The sequence below is a fragment of the Labrus bergylta genome, chromosome 22 (genome assembly GCF_963930695.1).
Source record: "Labrus bergylta chromosome 22, fLabBer1.1, whole genome shotgun sequence".
Taxonomy (NCBI): Eukaryota; Metazoa; Chordata; class Actinopteri; order Labriformes; family Labridae; genus Labrus; species Labrus bergylta.
In genome coordinates, this window is record NC_089216.1 from 6,861,252 (window position 1) to 6,882,375 (window position 21,124).

The 21,124-nt window shown below is 42.4% G+C and overlaps 1 protein-coding gene across 2 annotated transcripts in view; it reads right to left on the reverse strand.

The window, feature by feature from the left end:
• Positions 1–21,124, reverse strand: part of svep1 (sushi, von Willebrand factor type A, EGF and pentraxin domain containing 1) — an 83,632-nt gene that overhangs the window by 22,213 nt on the left and 40,295 nt on the right. For both annotated transcript variants that reach the window (XM_065950216.1, XM_020640321.3), the window contains exons 4-22: positions 18,898–19,056; positions 17,340–17,519; positions 14,965–15,144; positions 12,469–12,663; positions 9,954–10,072; positions 9,650–9,779; positions 7,975–8,085; positions 4,539–4,670; positions 4,119–4,310; positions 3,851–3,972; positions 3,453–3,558; positions 3,169–3,372; positions 2,843–3,076; positions 2,598–2,759; positions 2,343–2,504; positions 1,885–2,046; positions 855–943; positions 481–577; positions 189–302 (exon numbers count right to left, since the gene is read on the reverse strand). In XM_065950216.1, the coding sequence (XP_065806288.1) occupies positions 189–302; positions 481–577; positions 855–943; positions 1,885–2,046; positions 2,343–2,504; positions 2,598–2,759; positions 2,843–3,076; positions 3,169–3,372; positions 3,453–3,558; positions 3,851–3,972; positions 4,119–4,310; positions 4,539–4,670; positions 7,975–8,085; positions 9,650–9,779; positions 9,954–10,072; positions 12,469–12,663; positions 14,965–15,144; positions 17,340–17,519; positions 18,898–19,056 (2,850 nt within the window). The remainder of the gene's footprint in view (positions 1–188; positions 303–480; positions 578–854; positions 944–1,884; positions 2,047–2,342; positions 2,505–2,597; positions 2,760–2,842; positions 3,077–3,168; positions 3,373–3,452; positions 3,559–3,850; positions 3,973–4,118; positions 4,311–4,538; positions 4,671–7,974; positions 8,086–9,649; positions 9,780–9,953; positions 10,073–12,468; positions 12,664–14,964; positions 15,145–17,339; positions 17,520–18,897; positions 19,057–21,124) is intronic.

Sequence of the window (21,124 nt, forward strand, 5' to 3'; positions counted from 1 at the left end):
TAATCAAACTGTTGCTCTAAAGCTGTTTGTACAATTTTGTTTCCCCTTCATGAAATCATCTGAGGGCAAGTAAAGAAGTCTGCTTTAAGATTATTCAAGTGACCCATAATCCTCCCTTTACCAGTAGACCTTTCTTTTTTTATTCTTGTTTCATCAGCTAAGACTGTTCTTCCTCACTGCTCCCTCACCTAAAAATCCCGGCTTGCACTGACACTGGAAGTCCCCCATGCCGTCCTTGCACAGGCCTCCGTTTTGGCACGGAGTTGAGTCACACTCGTCGATGTCGACCTCACACTTTGCACCTGAGAGGCAAATATCAGAGCGGGTGTCAAACATTTGTTTCCAACACACAAGTTTCCAGTTGACATTTCAATAAGAAAAAAAATACAACATACACAACTAATTATCCTCATATTTTTAGAGCGACACTTCTTAATGAAAGCTTGATAGCAACGTCTATGAATTATGTTGCTGTCTTACCTGTGAATCCGGGCATACAGGAGCACACATACCCCGCCCCAACCTCCTCACATGTCCCCTTGTTCTGACAGGGATTCAGAAAGCACTCGTGGAACACCTGCGGGAACAGCCAATCAGACCACTATAACACATGAGACTAAATCACACTCTCATATCACGTCTTGAACTTTGTTTTCCAGCGTTTCTTTTTTTTTTTTTAAAAGATTAATTTTTGGGCTTTTTTGCCTTTTTATTGTTAAGATAGGAGAGTGGATTGAGTCCGAAAGCAGGGTGAGAGAGAGTAGGGAATGACATGGGGGAAAGGTTGCAAAGGTCAGATTAAACACCAGCCTTCTGTAAGAGGAAATGTAACATTTCACAGGCTTAAGACTGACCTGGCTGCTTGCTTGGTAGTCCTCATGGACCTCCACCTCTGGAGCTGCAGTCACACTCTCCTCTTTGGGAAGAAAGCTGGAGCCAAAACCTGACAATGACACACAGAGAAAATGTGGAAACAAAGACAAGTCGGAAAAAAACACGGCAAAGATCTTTCCCCTCTTCACCAGACTGTTGAACCATTCTGATCGTCTGAACGAAATGATTATTTTTCCCACACTTTCAGGCATGCACTGTAACTCATTTCCATTCTGCAGCAGAGTAATAAAAGTCAACTGATTTCCATTTCCCCGCTAATCCAGTGCTGTAAGTCCTTTTCCACTTGGATCAACCTGCCCGAGTACAGATCTGACACCACACCACAAGTGCAGAGAGATTTGAAACTGCAGGAGAGCTGTCTCACAAACAGCGGCTGACACCGAGCAGCTCTGACTTCACTCGGCATGTCTTCCAGATATTCAACACAAGGTCATTTTTAATACATGCCAAGACAACTCAACTCAGCGCAGTGGTGTTAAAATGAGACGGTGCTGTGTGAAAATCTGCTTTCATCGCCTTTTCATCAGAGTACATTTGCACTGGAGCATGTGGTGGAACAAACTATGACGGTGTAGTTTCATTAAACAATGTTTTTCTCAGTCACTAACAACAAAAGAGTCCAGAAAACACCAGGCAGACACTTCAAGACATACTTATAGCTGATTCTTAAAACTGAACTTTACAAGGAAGACTTTTTTGAGATCTGATTCTGTCCTTTGTTAATTCATTGTCATTTTTTGTATGACCCTTGAGTGTGCATTGGGGAACTTAAACTAAATGATAAAGGTTTGTACCAACTTAAGGGATGGGATGATCTGTTTCTCATACATTTTGGTATTAAGAAATAACAGTTACACTTTTATAGGAGAAACTACAAGGGATTTATTCTGAAGACAAACAAAAAGAGATAGATTTCACTAGTTTGTATGTATTTGTTGGGGCCATTTGTAAAGGTTTTGTTTGGGTTCTTCACTGGTCACAAACACCTACTGGAGCAGTGTTGTATCGTAGTCGCCCCTGTAACAGTGGTGGTTCCATAGAAGGGGCAGGAGAGGCAGTAGGAGCGGCCATGTTCAGGCTGGTAGTAATCTCTGGGACAGGGGTAACAGGGAACCAGACCGGTACGGGAGAAATGACCTGAAGAACAAGGCACTGCAGGAGACATGAAGAAGAAGAAAAATACTTTAATGGCAGAACAATCGAAAAATATTGACGCTTTAACTGGTTTAAAAGTTTCAAAGTTGCCAAGACTTTCTCCCTTTCAAAATTCATGATTTAACTTTAAACAGCAACAATATGTAAAGATTTACAAGAAGGAATTTCTGATATAACTGAACTTGAATACCAGATGTTTTTTATCTATTTATATTTTTGTCTGTTACCAAGCACCATTTGGCATAACTTTAATGAAAGATCAATGCTTAAACCAAGCTGTTAGACTGAATCACCTCCACACTCTTCTTCGTCCACGGCTCCTCTGGTGACAGTCGACGTTTCGTCAGGACAGACGACGCACTCTCTGGCGCCAAAACCAGGCTGGAAGTGACCCAGAGGACACGACTCGCAGATCTCCAACCCATTCAGAGAGTGACTGCCGGGTTTACACTGTCCTAAAAAAACACCACGAGTAATTATCAGATACAGAAAGAACACGACCACTGCATTAAGAAAAAGCTGAGATTGTGTTTGTGAGATTGTGTTACCTTTGCACTCAGAGACGCTGCGGGAGTGCAGGTACGCTGTGGAGGTCCCCTCCGGGCAGGACTTGCACTCCAGCTGACCCTCCTGATCCTGGAAGGAGCCCAACCAGCAGCTCGCACACTCGTTATGTTCCAGAGAGAAGTAAGTCCCCACCGGACATTGGACTGCAACAACACAAGCAAATCATAAAAATCTTAAAATCATTCTCTAAAAGGTGTTTTAAGTTATTGAACCTCCACAAACTCACCGCACATCCGGCCTTTGAGCACTGACCCCGGCCGGCAGGACAGAAACGCTTTCCTGCTCTCCAGAGATTTGGGATCAGACACGATCATCTCAGAGGAAACGTGGAAACTGGACAGCGGCTGTTTGGCGAGCGTTCGCTTCAAACGATTGGTCAGTTGCTCGAGGGTCCGCAGGAGTCTCTTCTGATTGGCCACTTCTATCGAGTCGTTCCTCGATATAGGCAGAGGGATGCTTGCTGGGGGAATGGACAGAGTTTAAGGAACAACTGATGGGAACGAATAGAAACCACTTGAGCACTTTGAGGGTAAATAAACACCTTCTTTGTACCTGTGATGTTGAAGAAGATCTGGATCTTCTGGTCTCTGGTGGGTCCGGTGATTTTGCGGTGCCTCTTTGCGCGTTGGTGCGGTTGCATGCGGCTGTCCTGCTGCGGCCTGGCGAGCTGCCGGCTGCCTGTAGCGAAGCCTGACTCAAAGTACGCATAGTCCTGAGCACCCTGAGGTCCCCAGCTGTTGCTCCATCCCCCTGGTGCTGGTAAACATAAAACAGCTCAAATTTAAATACAAGTTGTGCATTGTTGAATGTTTAGTGAGTGATTGTTTCAATCCTACCAATAGAAAATCCATTCTCGTAGTCGTAGTTGTACTCCAGACAGTGGCCCTGTGACATCACCTCAAGCTTGCAGATGACATCATCGCTGCTACAAATGTTGGGGAGCTGTTGGAGAAGAAGAAAGTGTGGTGTGTGAAAATGGTCTAACTTGACCCTTGTGGCAGATTTGTCAGGTTTATTTCTAAATACTGACTCTAAGTTTCTCTTCTCTCTGACATGCATGGTCCTGGATCTTTAATATCTCAGGAAAAAAACAAAACACTTTAATAAATATCCTCTAAAATGATCAGGTCCAATCAGACCTTGGAAACAATTTCTTGGGTCCGTCCATTAGTGTTTGTGTCCATTATTCTGGATCAGCAAAGCAGCGTTAATTCAAACATATTTAGGTCCTCACCATGCCTTCCAGTTTGGTGTTGAACTCTCCTGTGAATGACTTGATCAGATCCACATCGTCACAGCGAGAGGCTTTGAACAGCATCTCAAAGGGCTTTAATCCGTTGTTTGCTATTCGCTTCACTGAGAAAGACAGCAAAGTGAGTATTCATCAGATTACAGTTCATTCATTTGCCAAAACTCATTGAATTAAAAAAAAAAAAGCCCTAACATTTCCACATGCATCCTACAGTTATGTTCATGTATGTATACATAGTGTTGTTGCTTACCTGAGCAGTCGGGTCTGTCCGCAGAGGACGGCGGCTCCCACACACCGTTGTAGGCGCAGAAGTAGCTGTGCGCGCCGTCCTGAGTGAAGCTGTAGCCGTCTTTACACTGAAGAGTACAGTTAACGCCTTCTTCTTGTTCTGAGCAGATGAACTCTCCGTTCACAGGGATGTACGGCTGGTCACAGGTCGTTCCTGGACCCACACAAACACACAATGAACATCATAAACTCAGCAAAGGAAAAATCCACAAACGACATTTGACCTTTTTATTCTCACTATTTCATCATCCTTACAGGCCCACAGTTTTAGTTCTTAAAACAGACTAAATCTGTTGATTAAATTTGGTTAAAAAGGTCTAATATTTGCACACGTTACACAAACAAGTGTAAAATAGTACACTCTGATGTGTCAGCTCTGTACCTTGCACAGTGACGGTGAGGTTGCAGGTGCGGCTGTTTCCTGCAGCATCAGTCGCTGTGTACTGGACCAGAGTCTCCCCGACTGGGAACTGAGAGCCGGCAGTGTGACTGCTGGTCACTGTGAGGCGACCACCTGATAGAGACATACACATTACAGAGTTTTTACAGATAATCAGCACTAAGAGTAAAAGACTCGCTCAAAGTTTTTATTTTAGATTCATTTCTGATACACAGTTTGTCATTTTAGACTCTCCACTGAATTACGCCTTAGCTTGACACTAAAATGATTCCCTTGTTGGTAAAAAAAAACAAAAAAAAACAAAGGATGATTTAAATTGCAAATATGGTGAATGAAAGAAAAGTCTCCTATTATCTGGATCTCTAGCAAAGGTTAGTTGGACAACTATCTAAAGTCAAACTGTTCAAAACTGCCTAGAATCATTTGAAATGTTCAAATAATCACCTAAAAGAAAACCTGCATGATTTACAGCCGACAGAAAGATCCTAGTTTTCTCTCATATTTAATATTTTCAAAGTTCAGACACGTCTATTGGTTCTTATATTTTACTTTCAGTCATCCAGCAGAGGGCAGTGTTGGCCTTGAATCCCTTTCCAGGACTAAGTGAGTCACTCTTAAGTAAACCATTAAAGTTATGTTAAACAATGATACGTTGACATGGGAGTGATGTGTCTGGGCATCACACAGCTGCAGAAAAATCCATCTCCTGGGAATGGAAAGGGAACGTTTCTTTCGTCTGGTTGGCTTGCATGAGAAGAGGGTGATGGATAGAAGCCTGGGCGAGACGGCGGTGATGAGAGAAGTGTGTGAGTGTGTGTCTGCACGTGTGAAACATCTGCGCTGCCAGTGTGAGAGGCAGACAAGATTAAAGAGCGAAAAAATGGAGTGACCTTTCGTTTAACTCCAGTCCAACTCCTCCTTTCCATCAGGTCTGACACACGTCTGGCCTGCAGGAGCCTGGAGTCTACACTTATATATAGCCTGTGTGTGTGTGTGTGTGTGTGTGTGTGTGTGTGTGTGTGTGTGTGTTTGAAAGTGTGTTTATGTGTGTGTGTCTAATGAGTTTCGGCTATATTTAGCGCTGGCATCAGGGTGTGGGCCTGGAAAAACAAAACACTGACGTCGAAGCAGCGCTGGGCTGACGTCGTGTGGGCCTGAAGCAGCCGCAGCAGCCTGTTATTACAGAGTGTGTGTGTGTGTGTGTGTGTGTGTGTGTGTGTGTGTGTGTAACATGAGTGTGTGTGTTTGATGGAGGTGCACCTTCTGGAGACAGGTGGTGTAATAAGCACGCTGGAACCTAACGTTTGAGGCCTGTGTTTAAATGAGCGTCCGTGCCTGCCTACATTTCTGTACACACATAAACAACTTGCTTTTGAGTTATGTATGTATTTGTTTGTGTGTGTGTGTGTGTGTGTGTGTGTGTGTGTGTGTGATTATGTGTGTGTGTGTGTGTGTGTCTAGGCCAAAGCCAGTGAATTGCACGGGCCTGGCTTTGGGATGGAGGAGTCTGGTTTGTTGTCTGTCAGCACTACGACTATTTGGGTACAGCTAAGGCGAGAGCGTGCCAAAGCTAGCATAGTTAGCAGCATCGATGCTCTCCTTTGTAACAGATCGCTCTGAGCTGCTCAGCATCGAGATAATCTGTTTAATAGCGAGATGGATTATGCTTTAAAAAAAGAGGACTGACAGGTTACATATCAAATCTTCCCAATGGCCTATTTCTAAGAGCCTTGTGACATTTAGAAGAAAATAAAAAGATAGTGATGTGGTCCAGATGTTTTTGTTTTTTTTAGATTAAGCTGAAATATAAGATAATATAATTTCTGCAGGTGTAGGAAAGATGGAGAGAAAGAGAGAGACGTCAGCTGTTAGGCTAGGAATGTGGTGCAACAGAATCGTGAGTGACACTTTTGAAAACAGAGGTTGTGTTTTTTGGGTACTTCTAATGAAGAGTGTCAGAAACGAGAGCGAGGCGGGACACGCCCCTGTGTGTATGAAAGAGACGAGAGGTTTGTGTGTGGTGTGTGTGAGTGGATTTGAGAGCTGCAGGGTCGCGAGGTTTTGCAAATCTAAGTGATTTGTGAACAGAGATTGAGTTAGGTAACAGAATAAAGCACAATACATGTATGTTACCTAATCTAATATAATAAGTAGAATCATCTTTTCGTATAGATCTTGACATCTTGACTTGTTTTTTTTTTTTTTTTTTAAAGGAGGTTGCGAGAGGCTAAAGCTGATCCAAGCTGTCATTGGGATCGAAACGGGGTTCACCCTGGACTGGGCGTCAGTCGATCACAGGGCTGACACATAAACAAAAAAACATCATTAATGATCATTAATCTAACGACCTAACGAGTCTTTGGATTGTGGGAACAAGTTGACTTATGACCGGCATTGTGAACCAAAATATTTACAATTGGTTTAACCGGCTAGTAATTCTGGTGCCGACTAGAAAGGGTTATGAGGGGAATCCATTTAGTCGACTTAAAAAGCACAGCCCTACAATAAATACATCAAAATAAGCATATGACATATGATATGATCTGGATCTTCCATGTGCTCAGCAATACAAATAAAGTTAAAATGTAAAATGTAAAATGAAGTCAGTATAACCAACAACATGAAAAAGCTATTAAATAGACCTGGAAAGTAAACAGTGACTCAGCACTCCCAGGTTTATCTTTTCTAAGGAGTTAAAAGTGTGTCAGTCATTCCTTCATCTTTTGAGGATATTGAGTTCTGAAACTGAAGAATATTTAGCTGATTGTGTTTTTGTGTATTAAGCATGATGACTACAGGGCTTTGAGTTCTTCTACCCTGCAGCATTGCTATTTCAGAGAGTGAATACTTTTGGCTGCACCTGTTGTTAATGGGGGACTAAATGAATGCTTTCCTCATGGGTGTAATTCTTCAGTCACCTTGGCTGACACAGTGATTAATAACCTGATATTTTAAGCTTTGCGGTCACACTGATTCATTAAAATAAAGATGTGGCAGGTCATTTAAAAGCATTTAACTCCCATGTGAGCCAAGCACTCACATTTTTATACAAATTACTAAGTGAAAGTTGCTCACAAAAGACGATTCTTTATTACAAAAACACCTGCTCCCTCCGTCTGTTTAAACATGAACGACATTAACAGACTCTCTTAACAAACTGGTTCCTTTCTCTCTCTCTGTCCCTCTCTTCAACACCGAGCCCACAAACGAGGCAAACGGAGCACACAATTACAACTCATCCTCTCGCTGTTGCACCATACGTCCCCGTGTTTCTCACAGTAATTCACACACGTAAAAAGCCCTCCTCTGATCCCCTTTTTCCAGTCACCTAACGGAAATATCCGCTTTAACCATCATTATTGGCGGAGGGAGGAGGGTGGAGTGGAACACCAGGGGAAAAAAGACCATCCAGACATACCTGAGTTGTCAGAAAACTGCGGCACCTCCCAAACGACCGCCGCCGCCTCCGTGTCTGTGGCCTGGACTGTGGGCGGAGACCTGCACCTGTCAATCACCGGGGGCTCCGTATCTAAGAGGGGATGTAAGGTTGTTAACAGGGGGGTGTAATGCTGCAAGAACAGGTGGAGAGCATGCAGTAAAAACAGCACATTAAAGACAGAAATAAGAGTTGTTTAATAACACAAATGATCAGTAACTCCCAGAACTGGAAAAGATAAAAGTATAAAATAAACATCTGGAAGCAGAGAGTTTTTCACTATGATCTGACTTTGTGGATGCAGCGGTTCACAGTGTCAGAGGGCACCAGTTAAACACATGTCTCTAATAAAAAACCACACTGTTCCAGCGTCATAATAACATGTGGAATTGTTCATGGCTACCATGCTTGAGGTTTTTCCCCTTGACTGCTGTGATTACGGAGCGGTTGACATGGGACACCCCTGTTTTTCACTCTCTGCAGTAACACAGTTTGGCACCTGCCGGGGAGGGGCGGACACACTCTTCAATTAAATCAGTTTGACACCGAATGACGAGAAAAGCCGCGGCACAGTCAGGCGGATGGAGTGTTAAACATTTAAGCAGTCAGTAGGTGAGCTAAATGGGTTAAAAAACTTAAAAAAATGGACTCTCTTGCACAGACAAAATGCAACTTCATTAAGTGTCTCAAATCAGATTTCATCACCTTTACCCTCATTCATGTGTTAAAGTTCTGTTATTTTATATAAACTAAAGTAGCACTAGCATGTCAAACAGTTCTCCTTTCATATAGCCGTCTCTAATCCTCTAAAAAAAAACATTTTTTAACTACTTTTAAGACCTAACACACAAGAGTATGTGTGGTCGATTTGTGGTAAAAATCAAAGTGTGACAAAAGCAGGAAAGTCTTTTATCTTTCAAAGCCCTCTGACTAATGCAAAAGTTGATGTTTTGAAGTTTTCTGTTTAATTATATTTTTGTTTGTTTGCTGTTCTTTATTTATTTTTCCATCCTATTCACACATACATTTATCCTGTATGGTGAACAACCTGTTTTTTAAATCCATTTTGATGCGAACCACGAGGTAAAAAAAAACCTGGATCAAAGTGATTCATGATCAACAGCATGCAAGTTCAATTTGGACTTGGTGAGATCTGCCATGAGATTATCAATGTCACTTATCTAACACGTGTTTTATACCAAGCCGCTCGAGTGTGTGTCGAACTTTATCATTAAGAGGGAGAAGAATGAGACAGAAGAATGGACACAGCCAAAAAGCTGATGTAGCTGTTATAAAGGAGACGCCTTGATGTCTCTTCTGATGTCGTTAAAGCTACAACGTCCAGATTTTTTTTACAAGTTTCTTTGAAATTATTCTGCTGGCATAAGTGTTTATTTTTTTTTAGAAAATGAGACAATCCCAGGGACAACTGTGCAGTTTTTTGTGCTTAAATAATTCTCCAAACTGAAGGATATTTCAACTAGGGTGGCACCAAAGTCAGATATCTTTCCATCCATTGAATAAAAAAAAAAAAAAGGAGTGAAACCTTAAGTAAAACTAATGTATCTGAAGTGATCCTACAGAGTGAAAGGACTCATGTGACTCATGCTGAGCTCCAAATGAAGCCCTGATGTGATCTCCAGACGGATGAACTCACCGATGACAGTGACAGTGAAGGAGCAGTTGGCCTGGTTCCCCGAGCGGTCCGTTGCGATGTAAATGATGGTTTCTTTTCCGATGGGGAACAGTGCGGGGGGAGAGTAGACCGGCTTCACCTGCACCGCCACCTGGAGGACAGAGGAGACAGGATAATAAGAAAAACTGAAGTTCATCAGTCATTTCCTGATATGGGTTCAAAAGGACTTTCCAAAATCCAGAGAGTATCTCCCGCTAGCTTCCATGAATCTAAATGACTTTCAACCTACATTTAGCAGAACAAAATGTTTTGTGAAGCCTCTAACCTCTTCTTTAGAGTTGTCCGTGGCAGTGGGGATGTCCCATCTGACGTTAGCGATGCCGCGCCGCTCATCCGTCTCTGAGACGATGTCCGCGGGGCACTGAATCCACGGAGGTTCAGTGTCTGAGGAGAGAAAGAGGAAAAGAGACAAGTTTATGTTTTAGAGAAGGGAGAGAGTCAAACACCTCATTTGAATTCAGCTAATTCAATTAAAATGTACACAAAGTAAGATTCCCACAATGCAGCTGCTCACCCACCACATCTTTTCAACTCTCTGACCTCAGCCTGCTGCTCGTTATCACAGAAGGAGAACATGTGTGATGTCATCTGACCAAGACCTCTTTGATCACCAGGCATCATACTCTGTATACTTTTAATTAGTCAAGCAGTTGTTTTATTGTTTCAACGAGGCTCAAATCCCACTGACGTATGCTGCTGTATTTATTGTCCTTTTTTTTTTCAAATTGTCCCTTCAGTTCTGCATAAACAATGTGTTAGAAAGAGGGGAAATGACTACGTGGCAACCTTTAATGTTGAAAAATGAAACCAGTGAGTGCACATAATTGCAGTTCCTCCACTGTCCACTTGAGGCTGACTCTACAAGCCAAGGAATCTCCATTGGACACACACACTTGGTACATGGACTTGAGCGCTTTTCTAGTCAGTACCATTGAGATTTGAGAGACATGGATGTGAATTTTAGTTCCCAAACAAGCAGAAGAGGGTTAGAAACTGTCTTTATTTGCTGTTGAGTAATGCACAGAGCTACGATTTGCTTAAAGGCCCGACAGCGGCACTTTCCACCTAAGACTCTGTTACCTGTTTATACAGAATCCTCTCCCTGTTGCTCATTCTTAAAACAGCATGTTGTAATAATGTGAAAGTTCATCATAGTTAGAGCCCGCAGTAAATAAGTAAAGCATCCAAGAATCTGAATCTTGCATCGATCAGCAGTGGTCATGCCTGATGTGTTATGTAAGAAAGTTGTTCACATCTGGGTCTGATGATCCATGCACTTAGGCATCCATCTCCGCTAAACATGAACACACACTCAGCTCCAATCCGCCGTTCATCCTCATAACAAGGGAGGAATATTCAAATTTTGGAGTCATCGGCATGAAGGCGCTTTGAATTCATGATCTCATCACATAGCTGATCAGCTCATCTTTATTTCCTCTTTGATTTCCCTCTTTTTCCCCTTCTTCCTTCAGCTCATTTGTGCCTGACGAGATCACAGGATCTTCTATTTTCTGCCTGCAGATGACTCAACCTCCTCTCTCACCTTCCCGTTTCATCTCTATTGCACCATCCAGAAGTTCATTCATTAGCAAACTTTCACCTCACTCCAGGAAATGAGAGGAAGGAGCACATCTGAAGGGAGGCAGGCAGAGCCGCTCTGCACCACCTGTTTCACCTGCGAGGCATCTGGAGTGTCAGCAGCCTCTCATAATGATCTCCAGCCTCCAGTTGGAGCTCGGACATGGTGTGGTTTGAGTTAGTGACCTGAGGCTTCAAAACAGAGTAAGCTCGATTCTCACCATTCACAAAGAGGACAAAAATGCAGAGGGGGGGAAACGGAGAATGGAAAAACGTTTCCCTCCAAGTTTCCTGCTGTTTTCTTTTTATATCTTCCTCTTTCTCCACACATTCAGGACCATTTTTCTTTTTGTTCTTTAACAATCCCTCTCCTCCTGCTTTGCAATAAACCAAGTTTATAGATGTCATTCCTTCTAACACTGGAAAATAAGCCCTAATTCCAATTAGCTATCATGGACTTTGTAACTCTTAAAAGGGAAACCTGGACGGTGGGAGCAGAAAAAAAGAGGCCTTAGTGACAGTCATTCATCAGTCACAGGAGGGAAATGGTCTTGGACAGTTTCTCTAACTCTAACTCAAAACTATTCCGCTGCAGGTGAAACCGCAGTATTTTCTTTTCCAGTATCATGTAATTAAATTGTATATTTGGGAAGAGTTTCATAGGTGTAAAGCACAGACTTTCTTTGAAGGTGGCAGTTTAGCACTTTTATAAGCAGGTCCTCTGGTTTTTTGACGGATTTTAAATTTGATTTTTTGAAATTATATACATTTGGAGCCAGAAACGCTTCCCTATGAGGTTATTATGAACTTTTATTTAGTATTTGTTGCCCTTTGGGATGATGTTTCTATGTGTCGATTGGTCGATTTATATCTGTGAAGCTCTGTCTTTTGGTGTTCCTCAGGGATCTGTCTTTGGTCCTATTTTTTTTTTTTAAAGCTGACCTTGACCTCAGGACTGCAAAAGAGAAAATCTATTTCCTCGTCAGGGACACTGACTCTCTCTCTCACACACACACACACACACACACACACACACACACACACACACACACACACACACACACACACACACACACACACACACACACACACACACACACACACACACACACACACACACACACACACACACACACACACACACACACACACACACACACACACACACACACACACACCATCATCATCATCATCATCATCACCTGTACAAACGGCTTTATACACATTAGCCGTCCAGTTCCCAGAGCCGAGGCACACCGCCCTCCTGTTCCCCTGGAGACTGTAACCTTGACGACAGGTGAGCAGGCAAGCGGAGCCGGGTGAAGCTGCCCTCTTCGTGCAGGCAGGGGGCGACAGCACGATGTTCTTCAGGGTGGTGATGGGGAGACAACGGACCTCTGAGGAAGCAAGACGGAGACACCGAGAGATTAATCTGATTTCTATGCGAGATTTTTTGGTTTAAGGAAAATATCTACAAATTACAAAAAGACTCTCGGTCATCTCTCACACACTGGAGTCTTTTTAGACATTTTTAGGATGCAGAACAGTGAGTCTTTAACTCGATGATGGATGGACCTCCTTCTCTAATTTCGTGAATCGTTGCCTTTAGCTGCAGCAGCTATAAAGGGAAACTCGGTGAGAGGGAGATTTCAATCAGATGAATAAAAACTCCTGCATCCTCTCCGGGCGGCCGAGGCGATCCTGTTTCACCGCAGTGCAAACAAACACTCAAACAAACCACTCAGCCATCCTCGCTGTGTTAAAGAGGCAACGACAGTTTGTGGGGGGAAACGCCGAGATGACCAAACAAACAACTCTAACTTAGTCAGATGGTAGTTATCGATAAAAGGGAGAGTTTTCCGGAAGGCATCGGGTCAGGGTTTTTAAAATAGAGCAGCGAGCTGGTTGGTTGGAAGTGAGTCAGAGCAGGATGGAGGTTTGTGGACACCATCCTTCTTTTTGTGTGTTTGTGTGACTGGCATGAGTGTGTGCGACTATTTTAACTTAACTATCAGTTGTGAAGTGTGTGGGTACGTTTGTGTGCGTGTGTGAATGTGGTGACTGTCCTTCTTTTTTGCCATGAGAAAGCAGATGTATCTCTTAGGATGATGTAGTGTGGCTCAGTGCAAACACATGTTTAACCACCGTGCTTGTGTGAGAGTGTGTTCTGATGTGTATTCACATGTGTGTGTAAAACCACATGTTTTTACATAGAAACACTCGGATCATGTGTTATTATGGAGTCACTGGTTTGATAAATGGTCTTTCTGTTTTTTTCCAGAGAAACGGGGCTCTCTTTGCAGAAGATAATATGAGCTTGTCGTTAGGTCTTAATTAAGATGAGCTGCTGGAGAAGTCTGTTGTGTGTGTTCTGTAAAGACCCAAGGCTGCAATGTTTATCTTGGAAAATAACGCAAATTGAAAAATAAAGAAATCTAATTAAAATCCATAGATGAAGGAAACACATGACTGTTGATGAAGACGAGAGATATAAAAAACGACGGGTTCAGTTTGATTGATTCACTCTGAGAGGAAATACGATAAGTGAATTAAAGTGGGATTGAATTATGACCCACCTAGCAATGCAAACACACACAGAAAAGAGGTCATATTCATTAGCTTTTTAAGAGTGAAACTATAAGCCATGAATCATTCCACGGGGAAAATGTTTACTGTTCGAAAGAGAAAAAAGGGTTATCTCAAACTCTTTATCAATCAAAGTAATAAGAATGTTATTCCCTGATTAAAGCTCCTGTGAGGAACTTTCAAAGTGCTCACTCAATCTTGGGGCTTAGTCTGTTTTGAATCATATCCTAACTTTAGATTACATCTTATACATTTTAAACAAGAGTGTTTAATGGTGGAGTTTAATACAGAACCACTAATTCAAGTACACTAATTACCAATAGTATTTACTGTATAGGAAGAATGAGCAACATTTTACACACAGGCCTAAATACAGCAAAAATCAAGAATATGTATGAATATATAAATGTCTATCTGAGCCATGGCTGGGTGAGAAGCTTGAGGCCTGCCAGCTGTGTTGTTGTTAGAGCCGTGTTTACATCATGTTTACATGGACGGGACAGTCGACTCCTCTACTTGTGTATAAAAGCTGTTTTAGTCAGGACTAGAGAGAAGAAAGAACAACAAAGCCCGCTCACTGATTTAAATGGATGTAATGAAGGTTTTTTTTCCGTCGTTCCGTGTCAATTTAGATGCAATGTGAAGCTACGAGCTAACTGAAGTGTGCTAACATTGTGCTAACACAACGATGCAAGCCACAGGCAAATGCAGCTCGAGCAAAGGACAATATTGTCCGCCGCTCGTGCTTAATGGTGCTTAATTATGGTGGGTTCCATTTGACAACTCCTCTGTGTGAACGCGAGTGGAGGGGGGTTGGAGGTGTGTCGCTGGAGGAAAGCGGCGGCTTCAGTACGGTGGAGTTGTCACCAAACAGCAGGTTGTTTTGGTTTCATGCTGGTGCTCATGGGCGACATCTACTAGATTAAAAAGTTATTTAAAGAGGGAGATGGCTTTCTTTGGAAACCAAGCTCAAACTTTGTTTTCTTACACTCAAATGTTGATTGAAAGGGGGTGGAGCAAACACACACACAAAAAAAAAAGGACACATACAGACATTTTTTCATATTTAAGACAGAGAGTAAGATAGTGAGTTTGAGGTGATGAAAGCTTACCCACACACCGAGGTTGGGGTCCACTCCACTGCGAGTTGTTCTGGCAGCTGAGTCTGGAGTCTCCCTCCAGCCTGTAGCCTCGCTCACAGGCCACCTGACAATCCGTCCTGTAGGAGGCGCCGCCATCGCTGCACCTCAGGAAGCCGTGCTGGGGCCGAGAGAGGGGCGGGCAGGAGCGCACTGCGAGATGAAAATAAATACAAAATTAACACAGGAATCTAATAACACAAAAAAGTCACACAAAAAAAAAATCTTAACTGGATTTAAATCTTGCGTTTCTGTATTAGATTTCTTACTTCCTTTTGCCCTCATCGCTCTTGTAAAAGTGTTTCAAGAAGGATAGAAACTCAAATGAAAAGCAATCGTTTAAGTTGAAATACATTTTAAGATATGCTGATGCTTGTCTTTCTGAAACACAAGGTGTAACTTCTAAACACAGGTACTAGGTATGTAAATCACTAGAGGAGGAGAAAGCAGTAAATCAGCTGCAGGAATGTTCAACACAATTATCATCATCAGCTGCAACTCGGAGCCTATCATTTAACCCAAAATGAGAAAGTCCCTACTCAAACAAAACAAAAAAGTCCTCATGTGTTTCTGTTCCGAGTTAACTGAGGTCTAGATGAGGGTGTGTAGTGTGTTAGTTCTCATTGCCTCCCATAGACAGACAGGCGGAGGAGAGTAGACCCACCCCCCCCCCCACCCCCACCCCCCCCACCCCCACCTCAGGGCTTCACAAGCTGGGAGGTCCAACAGTTTGTGGCAAAAGGCTAGACTTGGTGTAACGCATACAAGCAGACGTATGCATACACACTTATACAAAATATATACCCAAAGCCACCGCAATAAATCTTCAACACACACCCTTGAATATTCAGTGTCTTGGTATTTCTATGAGTCACACTGCTGGTTCTGCTGGTGAAACTGACATTTTCCTCGTTAATCTTTTGACCCCCTCAAATTTGTTCTTCCGCTCTTTCTTTCCACCTCACCTCTTCAACTTCCTCACATTTTCACTTTCTTCTCCCTCTCTCTCTCTTTATTCAACTGATTCCTCCAAAACTTTTCTCCACCTAAACATCTGTCCTGGCAAGAAAGCAGCGGACTCCATGTTCAGACTAAACACATATGATCTCAATACGTGCGGCAGAGAAATCTCACACACACGCAGCCTCCCTCCCACTCCGGTTTGTAGGAGTAGAAGATATCAACTCACTTTTGATACTGTGGATTTAATGCTACATAAATGTTTATGAACGCTAACAGACGTTAGGAGGGAAGCGACAGACTGTGAGGGCTTTAAAAACGTCCTATAGCTTCATGAGGAATGATACGAGACATGTGGTGTGGTGTGGAGGAACCTGCTGGGATCAATCAGACCAGCTTGGATGTAAGAGTGTAATCGCCACACAGCCTGCTGGAGCATCATATTGTGAGATACCATACGCTTCATGCAGGACAATACAAAGCTGTCAGCATGGAAAGATGTAAATACAATCTGATGCAATATGCAAAAAGCAACCAGTCTGATTTTGAGCCTTCTTCCTTTCTCACAAATGTAAATTTGGCTTCATTATTAGCAGTTCTGTGGTGCTTTTATCTTTATCAAACTGTCAACAATAAAGGAATGACACAGTATAAAGAGAGAGATATGAAAGTCTCTCAGCTTGACTGGAGTTATGTTATAGTGACTTATTGTCAGAGCCTCAAACAAAATGTGCTTCGCTATATGAACAATATTGCTGTCCTGGTGTTTCAGATATGTAAAGCTCCTGTGAGGAGTTTTAAACTGGTTATGTGACAGGCTAAATTACACTGGCGTCTCTATATGACCTACAAAGTCGAATTATTATGTATACTGTAAACATACTGCTTCATATGCCTCCCTCTCCCCCCTGCAGTAAGGTAGGTGTGCACACTGCATTTTTTAGAAGCTCAGTAATGAGATAAGTCGTCCAGCTTTTTCTACAGGGGAGCTGCAAAACAGACACAAGTGAAAGTACGTCACAGGAGCTTCACGGTGTCTTTTGAAGATGTAGGCAAGGTATGCAAATGGAAAAAATTAACTTAACTTCCACATTTGCAGAGATGGGTTTAAATGTGAACTGTTCCTGTATCTAAATCAATTAAAGAACGATGAAAAAAAAAAAAGACAATGAGTCTGATCCTCTTCAAAGTTTCTGACCTAATAAAGGAAGTCTTTTCTTGCTGCCTTTTTTGTAATTTCTTGTAAACTGAAGAGTGAAGGTGGGTGTGACATGGTAACTTTGGGTGTAATTTAGTGTTATATAATCAAAAATGATTAGAGCCGGACGCTGTCAGCATATCGTCCGGTACGTTTGGACATCATTCATGAGGCTAGTTTCCCGCCTCACCTTTGCAGCTGGCAGGAGTTCCTGACCAGGTGCCGTCAGCCTTGCACAGTCTGATGCCGGTCCCCTGGAGGTCAAAATCTGGCTGGCATCGCACGCCGCAGGCCGCATCGAAGTGGTTGTTGCATACATTTTGGACGAAAAAGCCATTTTTTGGAGGAGACAGCGCTGGACAGTGAACCACTAAAAGAGAAGAGGAAAGACGAGAAAACATTGTGAAATCCTGAATTTCGTATCAAGGCTGACGTTTCAAAAAATAAACATAACAGACACGAAGAGAAAAACTGGCTGGCAGGAAACACATACGGACACATGGGAAAGTTAATGTTCCTGACAACGGCGATGAGAAAGCGTGAAAGCAGAAAATTACAGGTTGTCAAACATGACTTCTAAAATCTACACAGAGGGAGGAAGAGAAAGCATGAAAGTGAAGATTAATGAACAGACATTGTTTTCAGATGATCTGCGGCGTGGAAATAACCCGATCATTCTTCAAGGAATGGGAGGAAATAACTGGAAGAAGATTCATTGTGGAGGATATTCTTCAAACCCAAACTGTTTTTGTTCCAGTAGATTAGTCTCAATGTAACGCTTCATTTTACACATCTATAGTTTTCATTGCCCTTACTAAACATCCTATTTGGCTGCAAATCCTCCCAGATTTCTTTATGGATCATGTTTATTCAGGTGTTTAAGTCTTTATGTATAGTTTTCCACATCGTTACTAACTCAGAGTGCTTTAAAGTTTTCCTTTTCCAGGGTTATGTGTGCACATTGGAGTCTTCACTGGCCTGGCTGGGAGTCAGATGAAGGGTTCAAATAAGTACCTTAAAAGAGAAATGTTGGTAATGAGTCATAGATGTATTGTTTAAAAATGAGACACAATGACATCACCCATAGTTTTTTTTATGTAATTCAGTTTTTAACCTTAATTTGCTGGCGCTGTCTTGTTTTCCAGAGATCAGAGATGACCATATTTGGACAACAGGGTGAATACACGTTGCTATGGCTCTATCCTGGATGACCCTAAATGACCCAGGATGACCTTGGATGTAAGACATAGTGATGGTTTTCACCTTTAGTTGTCACGAGAGTGAGAACAGCTGTGGTCCATTCAAATTCACAGGTTGGCAAATACTCAGATAGCGATGCTTCTCACGTCTTTTTGGCGTCTCATGAAGATGCGGAAGTTACATTAGTGTCTCTTAAAAAACGGACCGAGAGCAGAGGAGCTTGCACTGTCTACATAGCACAAAATCATCAACGCATTTGTGCCTGCACACTGTCTGATAATTAGAAAGAAGAAATTGTGGTTGCTTGAGTCTTCTGTTTTTGTTGCCAGGAAAATAGACGGTCTATGGTGCACATACACAATACTTGGCCTCCCTTTTACTGTTCAACTGATTTCCCTGGAAAGCCTTGCAGGAAAATGATCGTCTTAAGTTGTTAAATTATCTCATTTAAATGTTTTAAATTCAAACAGGATGGAAGTTCAAAGGGTTTGAAAAGGGATTTTCTGCTCAATCAAAAATTCTTTAGTTAACAGATGAGTTCGTCTTACCCTGGCAGGTCACTCCGATCAGCTGATATCCCGGCTTGCAGACGCAGTCAGTGAGGGCGGTGCTGCCAGGCTGGGAGGTGTGCTGCGGGTCAGGGCAGGACAGGCAGGTGCTCAGGCCTCCTGGTGCTCCCTCTGGTTTGTATGTCCCGGGTGGACACGCTGGTAGGAGAGGGTAGAGAAGACGCTAAGTGAGCAACACAATCCAAAAGCACTCCCTCTAAATGTATGTAATGTCATGCACCAAGACAGAGACAGCTGGATGGAAAGATTGGACGGTGGACTTGTTTGAAAGAAAATTAAGCTGAAATGAAAAGCTGTTTTCGTGACTGAGAGTGAAAAACAGCTTTATGGATTTATGTGGAGACTTTGATCACATTCATGTCTGGACATGTACTGGAGTGGCGGAAAATATGGCAAAAAAAAAAAAAAAAAAAGAGGACAAAATGATCTCACAAGCGAGGTAAAAAAAAAAAAAAAAAAAAAAAAGACAAATTCAGCTCAGAGTTTTAATTATTCCAAGCAGGGAAAGAGCATTTTCATTACAAAGAAATGCAACAATCAAAGAAAGGTTTATGAGCTTCAAAAACCAGGAATGGTTCTCATGCTAGCTGGGAGGAGAAAAAAAAACCTTTTGATCACCTGCACACACTCACAGACACACAGAGACACAATACATTGTGTTTCCTATTAGGATCACCTGAGTGTGATCACAGGACACGCTGTGAAGATGGGGGAGCGAGGGGTCATGTGAAGGTCCTCCAACATTCTTTCATTCACCATCAATCGAGCTTCATAAAAAAAAAACAGTCTCGGTGCATCACTTTCTTTCTCTGCAGAGGAGTGAACATCCATCACATGCTCTTATCTGTGCTTTAAATGGCACTCTGACATGGGGGATTGTTCATAAATTACCTGATTAAGCCTGATGTAATTCCTTGTAATATGTGAGAGTGATGTCATGTGCAACTGCAGTGAGCTCATGAGTCTCTGATGTTTTTTAAGATTAACTACTTTAAATTCTGATGATGATCAGATGATGAATTATGTTATCTCCAGGGGCAACAACATCTCTTATCAGCCATTACACGGGTACTTTCACACAGGCAATTTGCTGTGTTGGCCCCGTACTTCAAAGGGATTACTGGTGCAGGGAAACAAACGTTATCAGTTGCTCCCTAAAGTAAATATGTAATTTTCCTCTGTTTGGGCATGCATGTATAACAGGTGTTATTTTGAGCCAATCATATGGGAAATCTGTAATCTCTGCAAACTGCAACCAGACACAATAAAACTACAGCACACCACAGAGTGAGATAATATGTCATACATATCAAATACAGTTAATTTATTAGGGGTTGACAGTTGTTGTTTCTTCTGCTACTGATGTCATAGCCCGTTCAAGTTGATCCAAATGTTGTTTGCATTAATTGGAAAAACAAACTTGTACTATTGACTGCATGGGTTTACAAATCAGAAACAGGCGACAAAGTTTCAGACAGACTTTTTCAGACATTTTCATTTGGTGTTGTGCACTTTAAAGCAGAAAATCTGAACGTTCTCCAACCCGCACCCACATACATCATTTAAGCACTTACAATAAATACAAAAATACAAGACAAACTTCGTTTTTCATGGAGGATATCTGATTGGATTAGAAACCATCAAGGGTTAGCTTTACAGCTATTTAGAAGAAGAAAGTTATAAAGCTTAGTTTTGTCCTTGTTGGCGTCTGTTCAAAAGTCGCGGTTTTTACGACAACAAGCTTAAGTAAACTGTGTCAAACATTATTCAACACACAGGTTGGACTACAAGGCGCTCTGCACTGTAGGTGCAACAGAGAAGCCACAGTACTAAGGCTCCTCACAACTCATTTACTCGCCGCTAAGCCAGAGGCCAGGTGTGAATTTCCACTGCTGAGCCAATGCCAGCCTGCCCTCCTTCCTCCCTTCTCCTCCCCATCCATCCCTCCCTCCCCCTTCATGAGCAGTTCAGCCAGGAGATGTTAACCGACTGTAAAGCAGACACCGGCTGCTGGCACTAAAATGCACCCAGTTACCCACATCAAACACACACACACACACACACACACACACACACACACACACAGAAAAACCATTCAGTGTACGTTTGATAACAAAAGCAGCCGATGCAGCGTCTCCGTCCTGAGTCCTTTACACTCAGAGGAGGCATCTTACATAAGCCTAAAGTGTCTCCTCTGTTCAAGTCT